This window comes from Dryobates pubescens, chromosome 25 (assembly GCF_014839835.1).
Source record: "Dryobates pubescens isolate bDryPub1 chromosome 25, bDryPub1.pri, whole genome shotgun sequence".
Taxonomy (NCBI): domain Eukaryota; kingdom Metazoa; phylum Chordata; class Aves; order Piciformes; family Picidae; genus Dryobates; species Dryobates pubescens.
The window spans coordinates 8155230-8174373 of NC_071636.1; the positions used below are offsets into that span (position 1 = coordinate 8155230).

Sequence of the window (19144 nt, forward strand, 5' to 3'; positions counted from 1 at the left end):
GAAGCAACTATGAAATGTAACACAATAACAACTTCTCATTTTCAGCATACAAACAATTTAAAGGATAACATGGTTTAACAGAAAATGATTAATAAGATGCAAGAGATCAGCTTTTCATCTTTTAAGGACAGCATGATAAGCCAACACAGCTATTCAGAAGTAAACAGTCCTCTTTCTAAAAGAGCTCTCAAGCAATTTTGCATTTAAGCAGCTGTAACCAACAAATCTAAACAACTGACAATCTAAATAGTCATTTTTCCCCACCCCACAAACTACAATACTCCTGCAAAAGAAAACCACTTTTTTACAGTTTATTCCTAACATTCAGCTGGCAGTTGATTAAAATACACATCCTCTTAAAACAAATTACTGTCTTTCAGCTCTTATGTAAGCACTGACCAAGCCCTGTACAAATATTTATGGCAATAACATTAAATAATCTTGATGACCCAAAAATCTTGTTAATTCAAAGGTCTTGGAGAAGGCAGTAACCCAGGCAGGCACAGAAGATGTGTCAGACAGAATAACAGCACAGCACCTACTCCGAACTGTTGATACAATTATGGAGATCTAAAGTTTTATTATATGCCAGAAGCAGATGAAAATCATAAGCAGAGGAAAGATGGGTTCTCATCTTGCTAAGTTATCACATATAGAAAGGTTCACCAGCTGGATTGAAAGCTCCATTCTAGATCACAAGGCTACCAGCAATTACAGCTAAATCCACAAGTCCTCATCTGGGACTACAACATAGTTTGGAGTTTTTCAGTTTCAAAAGAAATCCATAGCACAGTGTGGACTCAATACCTTCTAGGCCTGAGCCAAGCAGGACCTACACAGAACTGCAGGGTCTTCAGATTCACAAATAGTTGTACTGAGTCAGAGAACCAAAATACTGAGTTTTAACAGCCATAGTTGATATTAAAATGGATAAACCCCACCCTCTAGGCTTTCTTTCTCAGAATGCAATTTCATACTCTTCTATTCAGAGCAACATCTGAGGCATGCCTTGCCTGTCTCCTACAGCTCTCCACCTGCTGAAGCTCTTCAGAGCTGGCCATGGAAAGGGCCAGCTGCTTTCATGGCCATAAGTTTGTAGGTTCAAGATCCTGTGTTGCTGATTCAGACTTCAACTCCCATCAAACATATCAGCAGCAGGCAAGGAGCTCTCCTGCAGGATGTGTTCCCATTTATTGAAGACCCTGGCATCACCCTGCAATATCATGTCACCCTCGCTCAAAACAGTTTCCTTAAACACTGTTTTCTTCTATTATGTTCCCTAACGGATTTAAGATGGACCAAAGCAAGTCTTTTCCTCAACTTGATCCAATTGAGAAGGCTAAAGAGAAGCACTCAAATCAAAGTCTGGCTCTGAGGTCTCATGAACTGCAAGTTCATGGTTTAGTTGGTTAGATGGTGTTGGGTGATAGGTTGGACTTGATGATCAAAAAGGTCTTTTCCAACCTGGTTAGCTCTGTTCTGTTCTCCATGAAAGGAAGATTCAAGCTGGCATGGACAGAACACAGATACTTGTCTGTGTCCTCAGCCCCCAAACAGAAGTGTTCTGATCCATGAACTGATCAGGATTACCCATCTTTGAAGACAGAGTATCCTTAGCCTCCCTATAGGCTTCAGTTGAGTAATTTATCTTTTTTTATTTCAACATAAGAAATGGTTTACATCTAAAGCATATCAGAAAACAATCTTCAATGCTTTCTTAACTACGAGGCCTGATCCACACTCAGGAGGACCTCTGCTTGAACCTTCCTAGTTTGAAGCCCAGAAGTTCTGATAGCCCAGACACATATATCTAACACCAATGTTCTCCACTTCCTTTCCCTTATTTAGCCAGATTTGACAAAAATGCCTTCACAGGAAGACGAGCTAGAACCCTGGTGAACCTGCAACATTGGCCAACTTCTTTACATGAATACTTCCATAAGCAGCTCTTCCACATGACTTGGTAATGCTAACACTCAGCCTCCCAGACAGAGCTGTCTGAATGTGGGAGATGTGATGGATGGCACAGTGTTAAGGTCCCAACACGTTGTCAGGGAAGAAGAAGGGAAAAACCCAAATTAACTGAGACTCTTTGCAGATGTCAGTTTGCATCCCACTTCTGATTTCTGGTTATTTTATTCACTTATATACACCTGAAGAAAACCATGAACTCTGAGAGCAGGATATGCTTCCTCCTTCAGCCTTTCCAGACAACAAACTCCAGTCTCTTTCACCCTGTTGCAAATTTTGGCCATGCATATTCCTCCTGCTTGTCACTTACTGACATAAGATATGACAAGAGGCAGCAACAACATTTTCTTAAATGAATGTGAAGTAAGAGCTGTACCTCTGCAGGATGGAAACAAAACAAAACTAAAGCTGCAAAATTTATATCCCAAACTATCTTTTGAGCCAGGCCAATTTGTGCTCCAGACACAACATCACTTAGAAGGACAGTACAATCAAACTCCCCTCCATAAACCCACACAAAGCTGCTTACCAGCCCTGCACACTCTCATACCTAGCAGTTAGCAGTGAGGTCAAGAAGAACTGAAAAAGTCAGATGGTGAAGGGTACAATTACCAACCAGTCACAGAGACAAAAAGAAGATAGGTTTCTCAGACAGTGAAAACAAAGGCATCAGCCACACGCACTTGAGACCAGGATGACACTCTGCACTAAGCGGCACGGTGAAAACACACCACTTAGGGAAGTGAAGAGCTTCTCAACCATATAGCCTCTTCATGTCTATTGTGACTCAGCTACAGCAGGGAGAGGGCTTGTTACATGGAAGTGGTCTGTAAACAACAATTAAAAAATAACCATTAATTAGGAAAACATTTGGCCCAAGAAGTGTCTGGCAAGCACTCTCCAAAGAATAGCTGTCTGCTAGGAGTGGCTGATGTGCAGGCATTTTAGGGTCAGTCTTGAAGGTTTCAGCCTCATAGAGCCATGCCTCCATAAGAAACAGAGACTTTATTTAGCCTGTGTCATTCCTCCTTGCTCCGAAGCAAACACATCTTCCTTAGAAATATCTGAGGAATGGTCCCAAACAAAATCAAAGAGTAGTCCCAAACAAAATCAAAATCAAACTTGCATCTGCTTTGCAAGTTACCTAAGCCATCACACCACAGTAAACCATCTTACATTGTATGACAATAGGAAATCCAGACACCCCTCTAGAAGTCCCTCTTCTGCTGATGAAACTCCATGTTCTGCACAGCCCCATCCATAGCTTTCCAGGACAGATGGTGACACAGATCCCTTCCAGCTAAAGTAATAGCATTAAATTACTCATAACAGGGAACCCAGAGAAGCAGATGCACCATGATTAGCAAGAATGCCAGTTACTTAAAGGCTTCTATTAAAATAAATCTCTTGGCACAGCAGCATAGCATGGGACACAGCACATGACCTCACCATAATGATCATAGTTAAATAATTCCCATGAATGTCATCTAAACATTGGGCTTGCCTAACCCCATTTATCATCTGTCCTTCTCACCAGGAGACAAATGGCTATAAACAAGGCCTTTCACCAGCAAAGACAGGTTGATCAGTTCTCAGATCTTCCACTCCCCAGTCAACCAGCTAACAACATGGAGCACATCTTGCAAAGTCTTAGTCCAGCAAATTTGTCCTGGTACAGATGAGTGGGATTAAGTGACTAAGCGTAATTTGTCTCTTTCTCTAGTGGGGTACACCTTAGAAAAGGAATGATGGATGATCAGAGAATCACAGAATGGTGAGGGTTGGAAGGGGGACCTCTGAGGATCACCTAGTCCAACCCTCCTGCTAAAGCAGGGTCACCCTGAGCAGGTGATGCAGGATCATGTCCAGGCAGGTTTTGAGAATCTCCAGAGGAGACTCCACAACCTCTCTGGGTAGTCTGTTCCAGTGCTCCAGCACCATGTAGGTCAAGAAGTTTTTCCTCACGTTTAGGTGAAACTTCCTGTGTTCTAGTTTTCCCTCATTGCCCACCTAGGTGCATGTTGGCTCATGTTCAGCCAGCTGTCAACCAGCATCTCCAGGTCCTTATCTAGTGGGCAGATTTCCAGCCACTCTGCCCCAAGTCTGGTGTGTTGCAGGGGATTGTTGTGACCCAAGTGCAGGACTCAGCACTTAGTCCAGTTAAACCTCATACAGCTGATCTTGGCCCATCAATCCAGCCTGTCCAGATCCCTCTGCAGAACCGTCCTGCCTTCAATTAGATCAACAATCCCACCCAGTTTGGTGTCATCTGGTTTAGTCCTGGAGCCAACCAGAGGCTGCACTGGGGCTCAGGCACATCACTGAGAGTCTCCATGAAGCCTCAGGGTTTTCATTTCTCCTGAAGTTGTTTTGGGTTTGTTGTTGTTTTATTTTAACTTGCTACTTTGAGCACTGCAAAGGTACTGCAGAGAAGAGTAATGACTGGGTAGGTTGCACAGATCCAGACATTGCTCGAGCTTTTAAAAATAGATTATAGCTATAATCTTACCTTGTTTACCACTGATAATTGTTTAGAGCACAACCCCTCAGTCTAAATTAGTTAAGATAGTGATTACAAAAGGTTGATGTGTTTTAGGTTCACCATGAAGCTTCTTGGTGCTTTACAGTGATGTATATACACACTTCCATGGCCTACTTTGATGACCTCAGGGAGTTTTGGTATGAAATTATTTGAATTATGAAGACTGACAGCACTATGCTTGGTAGACCTATTGTCCATGAATAATGAAGACACAAATCATTGTCTGGAAGCAATAACCAGAAGAAGTTTTGGATTGGATTTTGTTGTTGTTTTGTTTGCTTGTTGTTTTTTCTCCTCCAGCTCCCACTTGACAACTGGGTATTTTGATAGTTCAGACAACTCTTCTGGGATAATCCATTAAAATAACTCTGCAGTCCCGGGATTTTTTTATGCCATTTAGACTCAGAGATGGACACAAGAGGTTTACATCGAGCTGATGGTTTCAGTTAACAACAGTAAAGCCATCTATGTAACCACTGAATGAAAACATGACAGCAAATATCCCCAGAGGATCCTGCTAACATACTTGCTCATACTGCTGTGGCAAGGAAGGCCAAGAAAACATCCTCTATGGCCTAGTACAATTTTTCCACTGGTTTGGATGCCAAGGCTACCACAAATGCCAATTAAGTCCCCAGAAACAGACTTGTCCTTTGGGAACTAGAGAAAACCAAAACTGCCTCCCCGCAATCCACCAGACAACAGAAAAATGCCTGAAGCTGCTTAGGATGGATGACTCTTGCCCTCCTTGGATAGCTTTTAAGACCACTAATCAGCCCTATTTTTTTTTTTGTTTCTGTTCAGTTTTAGAAAATAAGTACAAAAGCATTATGATGTAAAGGGCTGAGAAACAAAATTTACACTAGGAGAGGAATAAACTACTTGTTCTCAATCTCTTAAGGAAAAAATGTTCCGAACTATTTCCAGTTGGACATTATTTAGGTTGATGGAGGTTTCACTCTCAGAATAACATAATTGTTTTTGTTGGAAAATACTTTTAAGATCGAGTCCAACCATTAACTCAACACTGACAAGGCTGCCACTAAACCATGTCCCTCAGCATCACATCTCCGGGTCTTTGAAACCCCTCTCCTTCACTGCCCTGGGCAGCCTGGTCCAGGGTTTAACAACCCTTTCAGGGAAGACATTTTTCCTCATGTCCAAACTAACCTTCCCCTGGTGCCATCTGAGGTCATTTCCTCTTGTCCTATTGCTTGTTATTTGGGAGAAGAAACTGATCACTACCTCAATCCAACCTCCTTTCAGGGAGCTGTAGAAGGCAAGAAGGTCTCCCCTCAGCCTCCTTTTCTTCAGGCTAAACAACCCCAGTTCTCTCAGCTACACCTCACCAGACTTGTGCTCCAGACCTTTCACCAGCTTCATCTCTCTTCTTCAGACACACTCCAGCACTTCAATGCCCTTCTTGCAGTGAGGAACCCAAAACTGAACAGTATTTGAGGTGCAGCTTCAACAGTGCCAAGTACAGGGGCACAATCCCTTTCGTAGTCCTGCTGGCCACACTATCTCTGATTTCTTCCAATTGATTTTCCAGTGTTACCTTCTTCCCATCACCTTCCTCTGTGTGTCCTAGGCAGCTTCCTACCAGTCACCAGCAATGCATACTGACACTGTGCAAGAGCAGGACCTGTATGCACTGAGAAGGTGCCATGACTGGTGTGGTCCATGTGGCAGCAGGTGTAAGCCAGTGTATCTGGGCTTATGTGGTGATACCAGCATCCAACACCACAAACAAAACAGCATGACAGCAGATGCACAGTTTCAGGCATAGCTGCTGCAAGCACCTAAACCCAGAAAGTCAATGATAGAGATACTGGAAAACACCAAAAGGTCCTGAAACTAATGCACAGTTTTATTCTTAACACATTTTCCCATCAGAAGACTTCTGTGGATGGGTTAAAATGGACACTGACCATGTGCATGCATGGGGCCACCCATTCTGTCTTCAGCTGTCTCTCTATGACTCAGCTCTGTGTTCTGTTAACCACTCCTTTCTGAGCATTTGAGCTGACGTCTAATTCATTACGAGCAATCTGCTTTCACCACCAGCAACCTTCTGCCTGCTGATACAGATATCTGATAGACCAGGCATCATTCATAGTTGGTATTTACTGGAGGTAATTAAGAATCAGGTCTTTGACTATGAAAACAAAATGCTGGTTTACCCTAGAAGTGTGGTAGAGTCATGCTTCTCAAGTGGTTTTTTGTTGGGTTTTTTTGCTTTTCTTTTCAAAATGTATCAAAGCCCTGAACACTCAGTTAAAATCATATTGTCCTAACATGGGTAATACTTGAGCAAAGAAACTTTTTCACTGTGAAAGAAGGGAGCACAGGAGATGTTATTACTCCACTCTTACAGAAGCCAAGAAGGAGAACTTCTTGTTGTGTACAACATTTTCTAAGAAAAAAAAGTAACATGACTTAAATTAAAAATAACAATAACAATTACCCTTATTGTTATCATTGCAGTAGAGTGATGCAGTAGAACAGTCCACAAAGCTTCTTATCCAAGTGTTTTGTGTCACAGTCAGAAGAGCTGAGTCCTCTCAGGTTAAGGAGAATGGAATCAACAAGGCAGCACCATTTTAAAGAGGGAGAAGGTAACCTGAAGACACGGAGCTGCTGACAGGGATCCATCCAATATACAGTTCTTTACAGTCTCATTTCAACATCCTAACTATGATGTGGCAGCCTTCTTTTCTGGGCTTGCATAGGGACCTTTACCAAAATACAGCAAAACAGCCCTCAAACAGGAAAGACAGGGAAGCTTCTCCATTTGTGTTTTGCAGGAGTTGAGCAAATATAGCCATACTGGCTATATTGGGAAGACAATATTAAAGATAGGCAGGAGCTAGGAATCCTCTTCCCCCAGGGATGGGTTTTACTAGTTCTTTTGAACCTTCACTTTGTAAGGTACAAGTGAGAAACAAGCCGTGTCAAGTTGGACTGACAAACCTTGAACAACAAAACTGGTGAAGGACAGCAAGGACTTGAGAGTTCTGCTCTTGTTACTCAAATGCAAGGCTTACTAAGTTTCATTATGCACAATTAAGTTGGTACTACCTTAATGGGAAACCAAGTCCAACTGCAACAGGACTTCCCATTCTCTCCAGTAACACCATTCCTGCCCTGTTAGAAGTTGTGGACACCACAGGACCATGGTTTTGCTTGCACCACATTATGAATGCAGGCAACTTTAAACTGCAACATCTGTTTCCATGGCAATGGGACTGCATCAGCAGTCCACTGGGTTTAGTTTAGGCTATCTTCACTCAGGCTTCAGTGCTGCACACAAATCATTACTGTTAACAGCAAACCAGCTGATGTCACTAGTAACCATGGTGCTCACAGCTGAGGTTTCCGTGTGCCCTTTGTGCTCTAACATGCATCCTTCATACATGACAGTTATTTTAATCCAATTAGTGCTGTTAAAAAAAAATACAGGAAGGGTCAGTGACAATACTTATTTAAGCAAAGGAAGGTTAGTTTGAGTCAACAAGATAACGATCAGAACATGAAGCTTTACAACAGCACTTTGACTCTGAACCTCATTGCACTGTACACACAGGAATGACCTGAAACCTGGGGAAATGGGAAAGAAATCTGTTCCTCATCAATGGCTCTATTAATAAAGGCAAAAGAGCAGCTGTTTTAAACATCCTCCATCTAGGTTTGATCAATGGCTGGGCAATGTGCAGTGCTTCACTCCATCCAGGCAACACCTCTTCCCCTGAACAGTGGTGCCTCACCAGATGAGCATAAAACTTGGTCTTAAGTGGTCCTACCATCCAGAGAGATGTTGTCAGTTGTGTGAGTGTAGAGAAATCAGAAGATTACCCATTCTGGCAGAAACCTAGTCATAATGCTGTCCTATCAGATGGCCAAAGAATAGCTCTATCAATATCGAAACACATCAGAGAGAGCTAAGACTTTGCTCACTGTGAGCAGTCTCCTCCAGAGACTCACTTTACACATCAACAAACCTCCTTCACGTCTCTGACCAGCACTGGGTTTAGAAACAAAGGATCCTCCTGGCAGATCAGAAATCGCAGCAATGACTCAAGTGAGGCTGCCCGACACAATCTGCAGCTAGAGGTTATGCTCAGAGCCATCAAGACAACCAAGTACCTTTTGCCTTTCCTCCTCAAGATAGTCTGCTTTCATTGGGGATATTCAACACATTAGCTTATTAGGTAGATGATTGAGAGTAAACATAAAGTAGTAAGCATCTGTCTTCACAACCTAGTGCTGCACAGCTGCAATTTCCAGGAAGGTTCCCCTTTGGGTTCCTCCTAGCTCTCCAGGAGGCTGTCATCTGATTACCTCCCTGCCTGTAGCAGGGATATATTATGGGCCTCTTCCCTCAAGTTTACCAGGCAGGAATTAATGCCCAGGAGACTCCAGATCTCTTCCTGACACCCCTCCATTCTCCTGAGACCTGTCTGGGGTGGGGGTCACAGCCCCTTGCACAGCACCCAAGCTGAAAGAATCTTCTCCCTCTGCATTTCCAGTCCCAAATCCTGCCAGCAGCAGAGTAAAGCTGAGCATGCAGGAGGCCCTGAAGAACAGACCACTCTCACCCAGGGTGCTGCCCTGCACCTGCAGCACCATCTTGGCTGATTTTCTTGTAATGCAAGAAAAACACATTCTTAATAAAAGTTCTACATTTAAAGGCAGGAGAGGCTGTCAGCAGCAGACTCTTGCAAGACAGGGCAGGAATTGGTGCAGCATCAATTGTTACCAATGTGGCATGCACTGCGTTATCCAGGATCAGGTCTAGATATTAATGAAGCTGTTTGTACAAACCCAGGATATTTTTGGGACAATCAATTCTGCAGGACTATAAATAATTCCCAGCATTAAGAGAATCATTCTCACGGCCACCCATTAATCATTACACCTTACAAAGACGCCCAGTCACACTCCTACAGAGCCATGTGCCAGAGGCACATGAATTAGGAATCACTCTATTATGGAGATAGTTCAACCTTGTTTATCCCACACACTCCATCTTTCAAATGTTTACTCCTGGGTACTTCATCTTCAGAGTATTTCCTTCCCTCTCTTTAAATGGATTTTTCACTGTATCAGCTATTCCACAGACACTGTGTGAGAATTATTGTCCGCAGTTTAAGGAGAGGCAAAGCAAGATGCCCATTATTGCGAGCCAGAGATTAAATTTCAACTCAGGGTATTTTGGATCAATTCTGATCCTCCGACCACAGCTCTTAGATTTTAGGAACTCAATGCAATTATTCACTAACAATAGACTGTATGCTAAAATAGTAGAATGGCTTGAAGAAATCCCCACAGTTTTCCTAATACTTAATTCATCACTTGCCTTCAGGCATTTGAAAAAGTGAGAACCTAATCTGGGTCAGCAGTCAAGATTTTGTCCACATGTCAGAAATCTTCTTTCATAAGAATAAAGAAACACAAAGAAAGAAAAAAGATTTTTGAGAGCCACAAGCTCAGCAGGATTGTCAGTGCTGCATCTTGCATTCAAACCAGCCCAAATTTGAAGTTTAAAATGTTTTGGGGGTTGGGTTTTATTTTGTTCTTTTGTTTGAGGTTTTTTTTTTATTGTAACCTTATCTGAGTCTCACTAAAGTTTTGTCAGAAATAGGGCACATGTGAACTGTCAAGGCAACATAGCTCAGCACTCTAAAATCAATCTCTTTTTTTCCATTTGGTGTGGAATAACAGTCAGCTTAAAAACTGTTCCAGGATAACAACTACAAAACAAGGGAAAAAGAAATGCAGAAATGATGTTGGCTATTTCTGTACCTTCTCCCAAAATAATAACCCATACGGGTGTCACTGTCATCTGTGCAAGTCTGGTAGCACTGAATAAAGTACCTTTACCACCCTTGTTGTCAAAGTGAAGCAACTGGGAGTGTTTTACATTCATCTTTCAGAAGGACACAAGCCCTCATGATCTCAAAGAAAAGGTTATGAAAGCTGGAGGAAGAAGAGAGAATGTAGAAGCCACAGGGTTTTAATGCTGCAGCACAGAGATTGGCAGAAAATCTTCAAAGCAGGCTTTTGCTTTTAGACTTGTGAATCTTCCAGGGTCTCTGGAGCTGTCAGCAGTGTCACCTGCTTTTAAAGTTAAAGCATATATGTCTATCTGTCCAGATGGCCAAGGCATCTGCAAACGAAACAAAAATAAGCAGCCATCCAGTTCTTCAGTGTCCAGAGATGAAGGGTTAGTTTGTTTTCCCCCACTCAATCAATCTTTCACCATCTGCTGAGCCTGCTGGCAATTGCCAAGCATAGCTAACAGTTTAAGGGACATGGCTTTTGCACTGAGCTATCAGGACGTGACCTCAAGAATTACCACCACCAAGCATATTTAAAACTATTCTCTACCTGTGAGGTACACAGATGAGAGAAAACAGGACAGTGCAAGGGGCTGGACACTGAGATGATGGACAAACCATGATCTTTTGGAAAGGAGAGAAGCAATTCAGGATACTCCATCAGCAGTCACAGCAGAGGAGTACAGCACACTGCAGATGCTTGGAAACACACACTGGTTTTTCAGGAAAGGCAATCAATGTAAAGCCCTGAGGGACTGTAGAAGAGAGAAGATAGGAAGAAGGCCCAATTCCCAGGATCCTGCTTGAGTTCAGCAGACAGTGCTGAGCAGATGGGTAATCTTCAACAGATTGCCTCCAACAGGATCCAGAGTCCTTCCCTAGTTGTGGACCCTCCAAGTCCTGAATAACAAAGAATTAATGTTATTAGCTTATGAGGATGATGCAGCATCTTAAAATGAATCTCATCCTCAAGAGGCAGTCGCTAGGTCCAGAAGAATATTTTCAAAGTACACTGTCTTTGGAGGAAGGTCACAAGTATTGAAGAGAAAACTGTGGAGAAAATAAGGACTGGACTTATTTGCAGCAGGGAAAGCAAGCTATGCACACCAAAAATGAGACATAATAACAAGAGGAATTCTCTCATCTTATGAGAGGGTCGGAAGGGCAATGGTCTCTCGGCATCTCGTGGCATATGGAACCGCAGTAATGAATGGTATTAAGATGATAAATGGACTGACCTTTTTCTAATAACGTACTGGTCTTTGTGACAAACGCATTCAGATCTTGGAATACAAGCTTTTATGAGATAGAGACTTAACATTCAAGTGTGTGAGGGGGAGGCATACAGCAAGACAGGTTCCCTAAGCACACAAGAAAAGGAAGCGAGTGTTCTGTGTTCTGGGAAAGGATAGCTGTTTGTACACAAATACACAGGCCACTTAGAACAGGAAGAATTAAGAAACTCTTCAGTAAAATCTATCTGATGTCTAAAACCCAAGGTTTCTATCCCTTGTGCCTGACAGGCTTCAAAGTCCTGGCAGAGACAGAAATATTGCACACGCCTTTGAGTTGATGGGCAGTCAGATACTGAGGATAGAGTCCTTGACTTGGCGTTTCTGCAGCAGGAGAGAAATCCCTGCAGATGCTTACAAACAGTTTGTGCTTCATGAAATTCATTTTAGCACTCATCTCTAGCTGCTATCTGCTTACATTAGGACAGGAGTCTGCAGTTTGCCCAGATCAAACAGCAGCTCTCCTAGTTCTATGGGCAACTTTCAAGGTTGAGTTTATCTAGAGATCTCTCACCCCTGGAAGCTGAACAGTCTTTTAAATGTGTGTACAGACATTAGGAAGAAGTCACACTACAAAACTCTTGTCTAGAAAAGAAGTACAAAGATTTATTTAACTTTTTTCAAGTAATTTGCCTATTTTATGCAAACAAACCCAAGGAAAAATTACCCAACTAGATCACATTAGGAAGGAAGATCACTGGCTCCAAGCTCAGATATAAAAAATATTATGGGATAATAAGAGACAAAAATAGGGATAGTAAGAGAGAAAAACTCAACAATGACTCATAAAACCCTCCTGTGCATATGGAAAAGCCAAGACCTAACTGCTCTTCAGCAAGGGCTCCCAAGCTGAAGACAGTGACAACACTGCGTGAGAGGTTTTCCATGAAAATAGGGATATTGATAGTCTGAAATGTAATAGAGAAAAACTGAGAAGCTGAGATCTGCTGGGCTTCATGAAAGTCAAGGGTACATTAAGTCCTTTGCTGTAATGTAAAATTAACTTATTTATGGAAGACTTTAAGTGCTACTTAAAGTACTGAAAGCACTCTCTCTGTAGATAATATTTCAGAAGCGAGTAGAAAAACAACATTTAAGAGACTTCTTGCTCCCTTTCCCCTATCCTCAAATTAAAAAAAATTAAATCAGCCAAAAAGCAAAGCAGCAGGCTACTCACCTCAGCTTTCACAGCTTTATACACCAGCCCAGAGAACTTTAAGAGGAATTACAAAGCAACGTGGGCATGCACACAATGATTTATTGCGTGTCTCACCTGCCTAGTGGCGCAGAGAACCAACAGAGATGCTGGATTATATATGGCACAATTTTAATTCTCCTGTCCAGTAAACACAGGAAATATGAGTACAGCCTGTTCCAGTATAATGGAAGGATTCTTCACTACTTGGGCACGATGCTGCTTACATCAAATCTGGTGAAATTTTTTGTTAAGACTTCTGAGAAGAAGGGACTATTTCCTCATGAAAGGAACTTCCACTGCAAAGCAAAAATCTCCATGAAACCATCTGTGGAAAAAAACCTCCAGCTTGGGTCTAAACATCCCTGGCCCATGGGGATTTGAGGCACTGCTTCCCCAGAAAGGGTTCCCAGAGCAGCTGCATGTGACAGTTGCTTCATCCCTCAGGTAAGAAGGTCCTTTTGGAAAAGTTGCATTTGGAGGATGCTAAAATCTCAGACAACTATTTGATTGCTCTTTAAAAAAAAAAAAAAAAAAGACAACTTTATACCAACTGCTTTAGACTTGAACAGGGATCTTCCCTTGTGTTCTTGAGGTTAAATGAGTGCTCAACCTCATGTACATGCTTTAGGCCCTCTAAAACCCTTGCGGAGTAATTGTGCCATATCCTTTCGACGCTGTTGGCAAACTGCTTCTTATGAGACAAGGCCGCAGCAATGACACCGAACCGTACAAAATAAAATGTCTCTGAAATGAACCTTTTGCTTTTAAGAATTGCTCCTTTCCTCAGAAACGACTTCAAATCATTCTGCCCTACATTTCAACCAAAGATTTCTAAGAAATGCCTCTGCATTGCAGTTTTGTACAGATATCTCAGCTTGTTCCCCGAGGGGGTTCTACATACGGAACTTGCTTCTCCTGTGGCTTCTTTAGGCGTTTCCAAGGAAAAACAAGAAGGCAGACATGAAACAGTTTTTCATTCTCCAAAGAAGAAGTCATGCTCCCCACTGCCCTCTCCCTAGTGCCTGTCTCGAAGACAAAACCTCCACTTTCAAATCACACTGGAAAAAAAGCACATTTGATACCCCAGTCCAAGAAAAGCTTCCACTGAAGCCTGCAGGAATCTATCCACCAGTTTTAGGAAGAGTAGAAGCAGATGACTATCAAGAAGCAGAACATAAACTCCATGTTCCACCCTAAGTGGGATTTATGATTTTGTTATTTCTTTTTTCCAAGCTTGAGCCGACATTAATATTTCCAATAAAGAGCACAGCAACTTCCCCTCTTCTACTACTTTTACACGTCACATAGTGAAGTTACTTGCTGGCCATGCACTTCTTTAGCTCACCTGGCTACATGCAGTGCTTCCAGCTTACCCCTGGGTAACTGGAGGGAGATCAGAAACCTGACTGGACACTAGCTATTGCACATGATTAGGAGGAAGCTTTACTTTTCAAAAGTAAAGCCCAGAGAAGGGCAACAAATTTGGTGAGGGGTTTGGAACACAAGGCCTATGAGGAGAGGCTGAGGGAGCTGGGGTTGCTTAGCCTGGAGAAGAGGAGACTCAGGGGTGACCTTATTGCTCTCTACAACTACCTGAAGGGAGGTGGTAGACAGACGGAGGTTGATCTCTTCTCCCAGGCAACCAGCACCAGAACAAGAGGACACAGTCTCAGGCTGCACCAGGGGAGGTTTTGGCTGGAGGTTAGGAGGAAGTTCTGCACAGAGAGAGTGATTGCCCTTTGGAATGGTCTGCCCAGGGAGGTGGTGGAGTCACCATCATTGGAGGTGTTCAGGAGGAGACTTGATAGGGTGTTTGGTTCCATGGTTTAGTTGATTAGGTGGTGTTGGATGATAGGTTGGATGTGATGATCTTGAAGGTCTCTTCCACCCTGGTCTATTCTATTCTATTCTAAAATTAAAGCAGGGCTGGCTGGCAATTTGGAGGGGTACTTTCTAGAGTAACTTCTTGGGCCAGTGAACTTCCCCTTGCATGAATGGCATATTAGGTTTTAATAATAGCTTATCATGTCCTTTGACATGAAGATACGGCCAAAAATCACTGTCAAGTGAACAAAATGGAATCCAATGCTCTGCATTAATGAAATAGAAAACAGTATTTTAACTTCTGAAAATGAACAGCAAATTCATCCCCCTGACCAAGCACTCCACACATCACAGGAGACCTCTCCAGACACTCCCCAGTTAATGATCCATCCTCCATTAAATCAGGTGGGCTCCTCCTCCTCCTTAATCAGATCACTCTCCCATACACTCTGCTGCTCACCGAGAATTCTGTATTGCTAACATACTGCTTCCATCCACCTGCTCTTTATTCAAAACAATTGAGCCAGATTTGGGAGAAAAACGTGAACATGAGCCAGCAGTGTGCCCAGGTGGCCAAGAAGGCCAATGGCATCCTGGCCTGTATCAGGAACAGTGTGGCCAGCAGGAAGCGAAGTCATTCTCCCCCTGTACTCAGCACTGATTAGGCCACACCTTGAGTACTGAGTCCAGTTCTGGGCCCCTCAGTTTAGGAAAGATGTTGACTTGCTGGAACATGTCCAGAGAAGGGCAACAAAGCTGGTGAGGGGTTTGGAGCACAAGTCCTATGAGGAGAGGCTGAGGGAGCTGGCCTTGCTTAGCCTGGAGAAGAGGCGGCTCAGGGCAGACCTTACTGCTGTCTAAACTACCTGAAAGGAGGTGGTAGCCAGGTGGGGGTTGGTCTGTTCTCCCAGGCAACCAGCACCAGAACAAGAGGACACAGTCTCAATCTGTGCCAGGGGAGGTTTAGGCTGGATGTTAGCAAGAAGTTCTTCATAGAAGGAGTGATTGGCCATTGGAATGGGCTGCCTGGGGAGGTGGTGGAGTCACCATCACTGGAGGTGTTTAGGAAGAGATTGGATGGGGTGCATGGTGCCATGGTTTAGTTTATTAGATAGTGTTGGATGATAGGTTGGACTTGATAATCTCAGAGGTCTCTTCCAACCTGGTTAATTCTATTCTATTCTAAATGTGAAAAAGTTGTAACAAAATGAACACAACAACATCCAAAGTAGCTACAGCACCACTACACACAAATGATGCCACCCAAGAAAAGGTGTCACTCATTTATGCTAAACATTTAGAGACACAAAGATTATACATTTGTACCAGAAAAAGGAATGTGAGTGTTATTACAGGAAAGCACACACCGTACGCTGTTCTTACAGACTAACTGAAGTCTGTAAGGCCTTGAAGGAACACAGTTGGATGGCTGAGGGAGATACAGGGAAGCTGTGCTTTTACTTTTTGAGGTTTGGGTGGGTTGTTTTGGTTTTTTCCTGAATTCATTTTAGGTTTTATGGCTAAGTAGATTTTTCTAGCATCACTTCCTCTGCCACAGAAAGCAGAGTTCTATGAAAACTCAATATGAGATGTGTGTAGTGCTGGATGAGCAAAATTATATTTTATTTAAAGCGTGGGACAATGAAATAACACTTCAGATTCATTTCCTTTTAAAAATGCTCCTGGTTGGATTTCAAACACTGGGAGAATATGGGCACAGAGGATTTGAATTACAAAACCCCAACATTTTAATTAACTGCTTTATTGAAGACAGGGAATTCAACAAAAATTCCCATCAGTATTCAGAAGCCTATTAAAAATAATCTAAGTTTTATGCCTAAACTGATTAGTATCTGTTCCATAGTAGTACATTAGCAAGGAAATATTACATCTGCATCTTCCCCCCTCTAAATTCAAATTTGTGCTTTTGGTTTACCTTCTCAAATAGACTAGATTCTTTCTTCCTGATAAACAAGCACAAGCCTTGCAGCTGGAACTGCCATGACTTGTAACCACAGGCCAGCTGAGAAGCAGTGGCTGCTTTAGCCCTGCAGCCTGGTCTTGCCCAAGTTGGTATGCACATGCTTTGGCTCAGAGCTTCTTTCCGTGGGAACAGCCTGTCCATGAGCCACTGTTTCCTCAGGTAGGTCAAACAGAGGTTCTCTAACTTAAGGATAAGAGAAGGCAAATCATAAGCTGAAGTTTGCATTGCTTTTTCCTCTCCGGCTCCTTTGTCAGCACTCAGCAAACCTCAAAATCAAGACATCCAATTCTGCAGCAATACCTGAACTCATCAGATGGGCTGAAACATTACTGACCTGTATCATGTAGAGCTGTGCAATTCGATATTCTTCCACGCTCATGGGAAGAGGAATACGATATTCCTTTATGAGCATTTTGGATACAAAAAAAAAAAGCTTTTGTCCGCTCAGAAACACAATCCAGAAGCTTTTAGTAAAGGCTCCTTAAACAATGGCAAGCAAATGCATTGAAGATTCCTGAAACAGAAAAGAACAGAAGAGAAAAGCAGTCATTTCCCTTCTTATTGCAGAACATCCTATTAGGAAACAAAACAAAACAAAACAAACCCAAACCAACAGGCAAACATTAATTTTTGTAATAGCTATAAGCTTAACAGCAGAGAGAAGAATCCCTGGAGTGCTCCCAGACCCTTGGTATCAGATTGAACAGATTGAAGAATTTTGATTTGCTTCAGGGGATACCATCAAAGCTATTACCCTCCTGACCTTTGCCACCATATCAATCAGACTTTCATATGCAACAGCATCTCCATGGAAGAGCTGTGACAAAAGCTCTAACTGAATAGGCAAGCCTTCTGTTGCCAGACAATAAAGAATCTCCCCAATGTCAGCAACACACCAGAGATGCATCCACTCAAAAGTATCAGGTTTTATCCTCTCACATTCATTCAAGCAGCAAGAAAAGGCTCTAATTAGACTTCCTCAGCCCTCAGTAACACCATGATGAAGGAAGTAATTTAGATTCTAACAATAAAGACAGCAGAAATGTACTTTTCTTCCCTGTTTTATTCTGAAATACTGTCTTGGTAGGGTCTCTTCTCTTTCACCTCCAAAGCAGTCTGCAGGCAAAATCCTGCCACTGGTGTTGATACCAGACTCATTTTTACACTCCTGCTGCATAAGAATACAGCCAAAGATCAAATTGCAACGTAACAAAATGTACCCCATCATACCCTACCTTGAGGCACTTTTAGACTTATTGCTTAAGAATACAGGGAATACAGAATTTACTACACCAAGGTTTAAAGCAGTAACTTCTCAAATATTCTTAAGACTCCCTATAGACTGTGGATAAAGAATAAAATCATGTAAGTAGGGAGGGTGGGGAAGACAACTAGTGAAGAAGAGAGGACATGAAGCAAAGCTGTCTGCCATTAGGCCAAATCAGGATCTGACGACCAGTACTTGTTTGGTTCCTTCTCATCACTAAAATCCAACTTTCTGCTGTGCCTGCTTATTGGAAATCTTCAGACATAGCTGCTGGAACAACAACAGCCCCAAACCCTACGACTGGGGAAAAAAATAAATACAGAATAAAACCCACCAACTTATCTAGTGGATTAAACCACGGTCTGGGAGCCAGGAAACCACACAGCAATCAACAAGGCTCAGCACTGCTCGGTGTTTGCACAGCACTTCACCAACCTTTTACAAGGTTTAGAGAGGTTAACACACATGCCTATGGTCACAGAGCAACCAGGGACAAAATTCTGTATTTATAACCCAGGTCTACTGACTTGCAATCTGTGCAGCATTCGCAGTCAAAGCAACATCTCCCCCTCACAGCCGAGCAATGGCTGAGTTTCTGCAGGGGCACAGCTCACCCCAAGTGAACGGTTTGGCTGACCCAGGAGCAGCCCCCGTGCCGTGATGCTGTTTGATTGCTTTCCTTTGATCATCTCATTTTTTAATTTGGCAGTAAAGCCAATTCACCCCGGCCCGACTCTTCTGGAACAGCTATCCGTCTGGTGCTGCATCATCTAAACAATTTATTTTCAAATTCAATTCTCTGTTTCATTTTATTGCTGTCAGAACAATCTCTGTGTGTTGGGGGAGGGGAATACAAAAATCTTTGCCGTGGCGAACCCTGGAGAGAGTAATTCTGGGAAGACTGCACTTCCTGACACTGCTGTGCCTATCCACAGAAGTATGTGCATCCACATGCAGGATTTCCATCAAACTAATCCTCCAGAACAGGTGGAGACATTCTCATTAGGTGGTTTTTAATTAGTGTCATGGCGAAGGGCAACTAACCACGAGAGGATAGATCTCAAGGTCTGCATTGCTACAATGCTGGGATCCCAACTCTCTGAGATAATGACAGTGGGAGACTCAGCTTGTGTTGAGCAGTTTGTTATGCTTTAGAGATCATTGAAAATTAGATTTAAAAGCTCCTCCCCTCCTTCCCCAAATGTTCTGAAAGTGATTCTACTCCC

The 19144-nt window shown here is 42.7% G+C and overlaps 1 protein-coding gene across 9 annotated transcripts in view; it reads right to left on the reverse strand.

The window, feature by feature from the left end:
• The window catches only part of PITPNM2 (phosphatidylinositol transfer protein membrane associated 2), a 141263-nt gene that overhangs the window by 54698 nt on the left and 67421 nt on the right, over positions 1-19144 (reverse strand). For all 9 annotated transcript variants that reach the window (XM_054173137.1, XM_054173141.1, XM_054173143.1 and 6 more), the window contains one exon: positions 16986-17165. In XM_054173137.1, the coding sequence (XP_054029112.1) occupies positions 16986-17063 (78 nt within the window). In that variant the 5' untranslated portion in view covers positions 17064-17165. The remainder of the gene's footprint in view (positions 1-16985; positions 17166-19144) is intronic.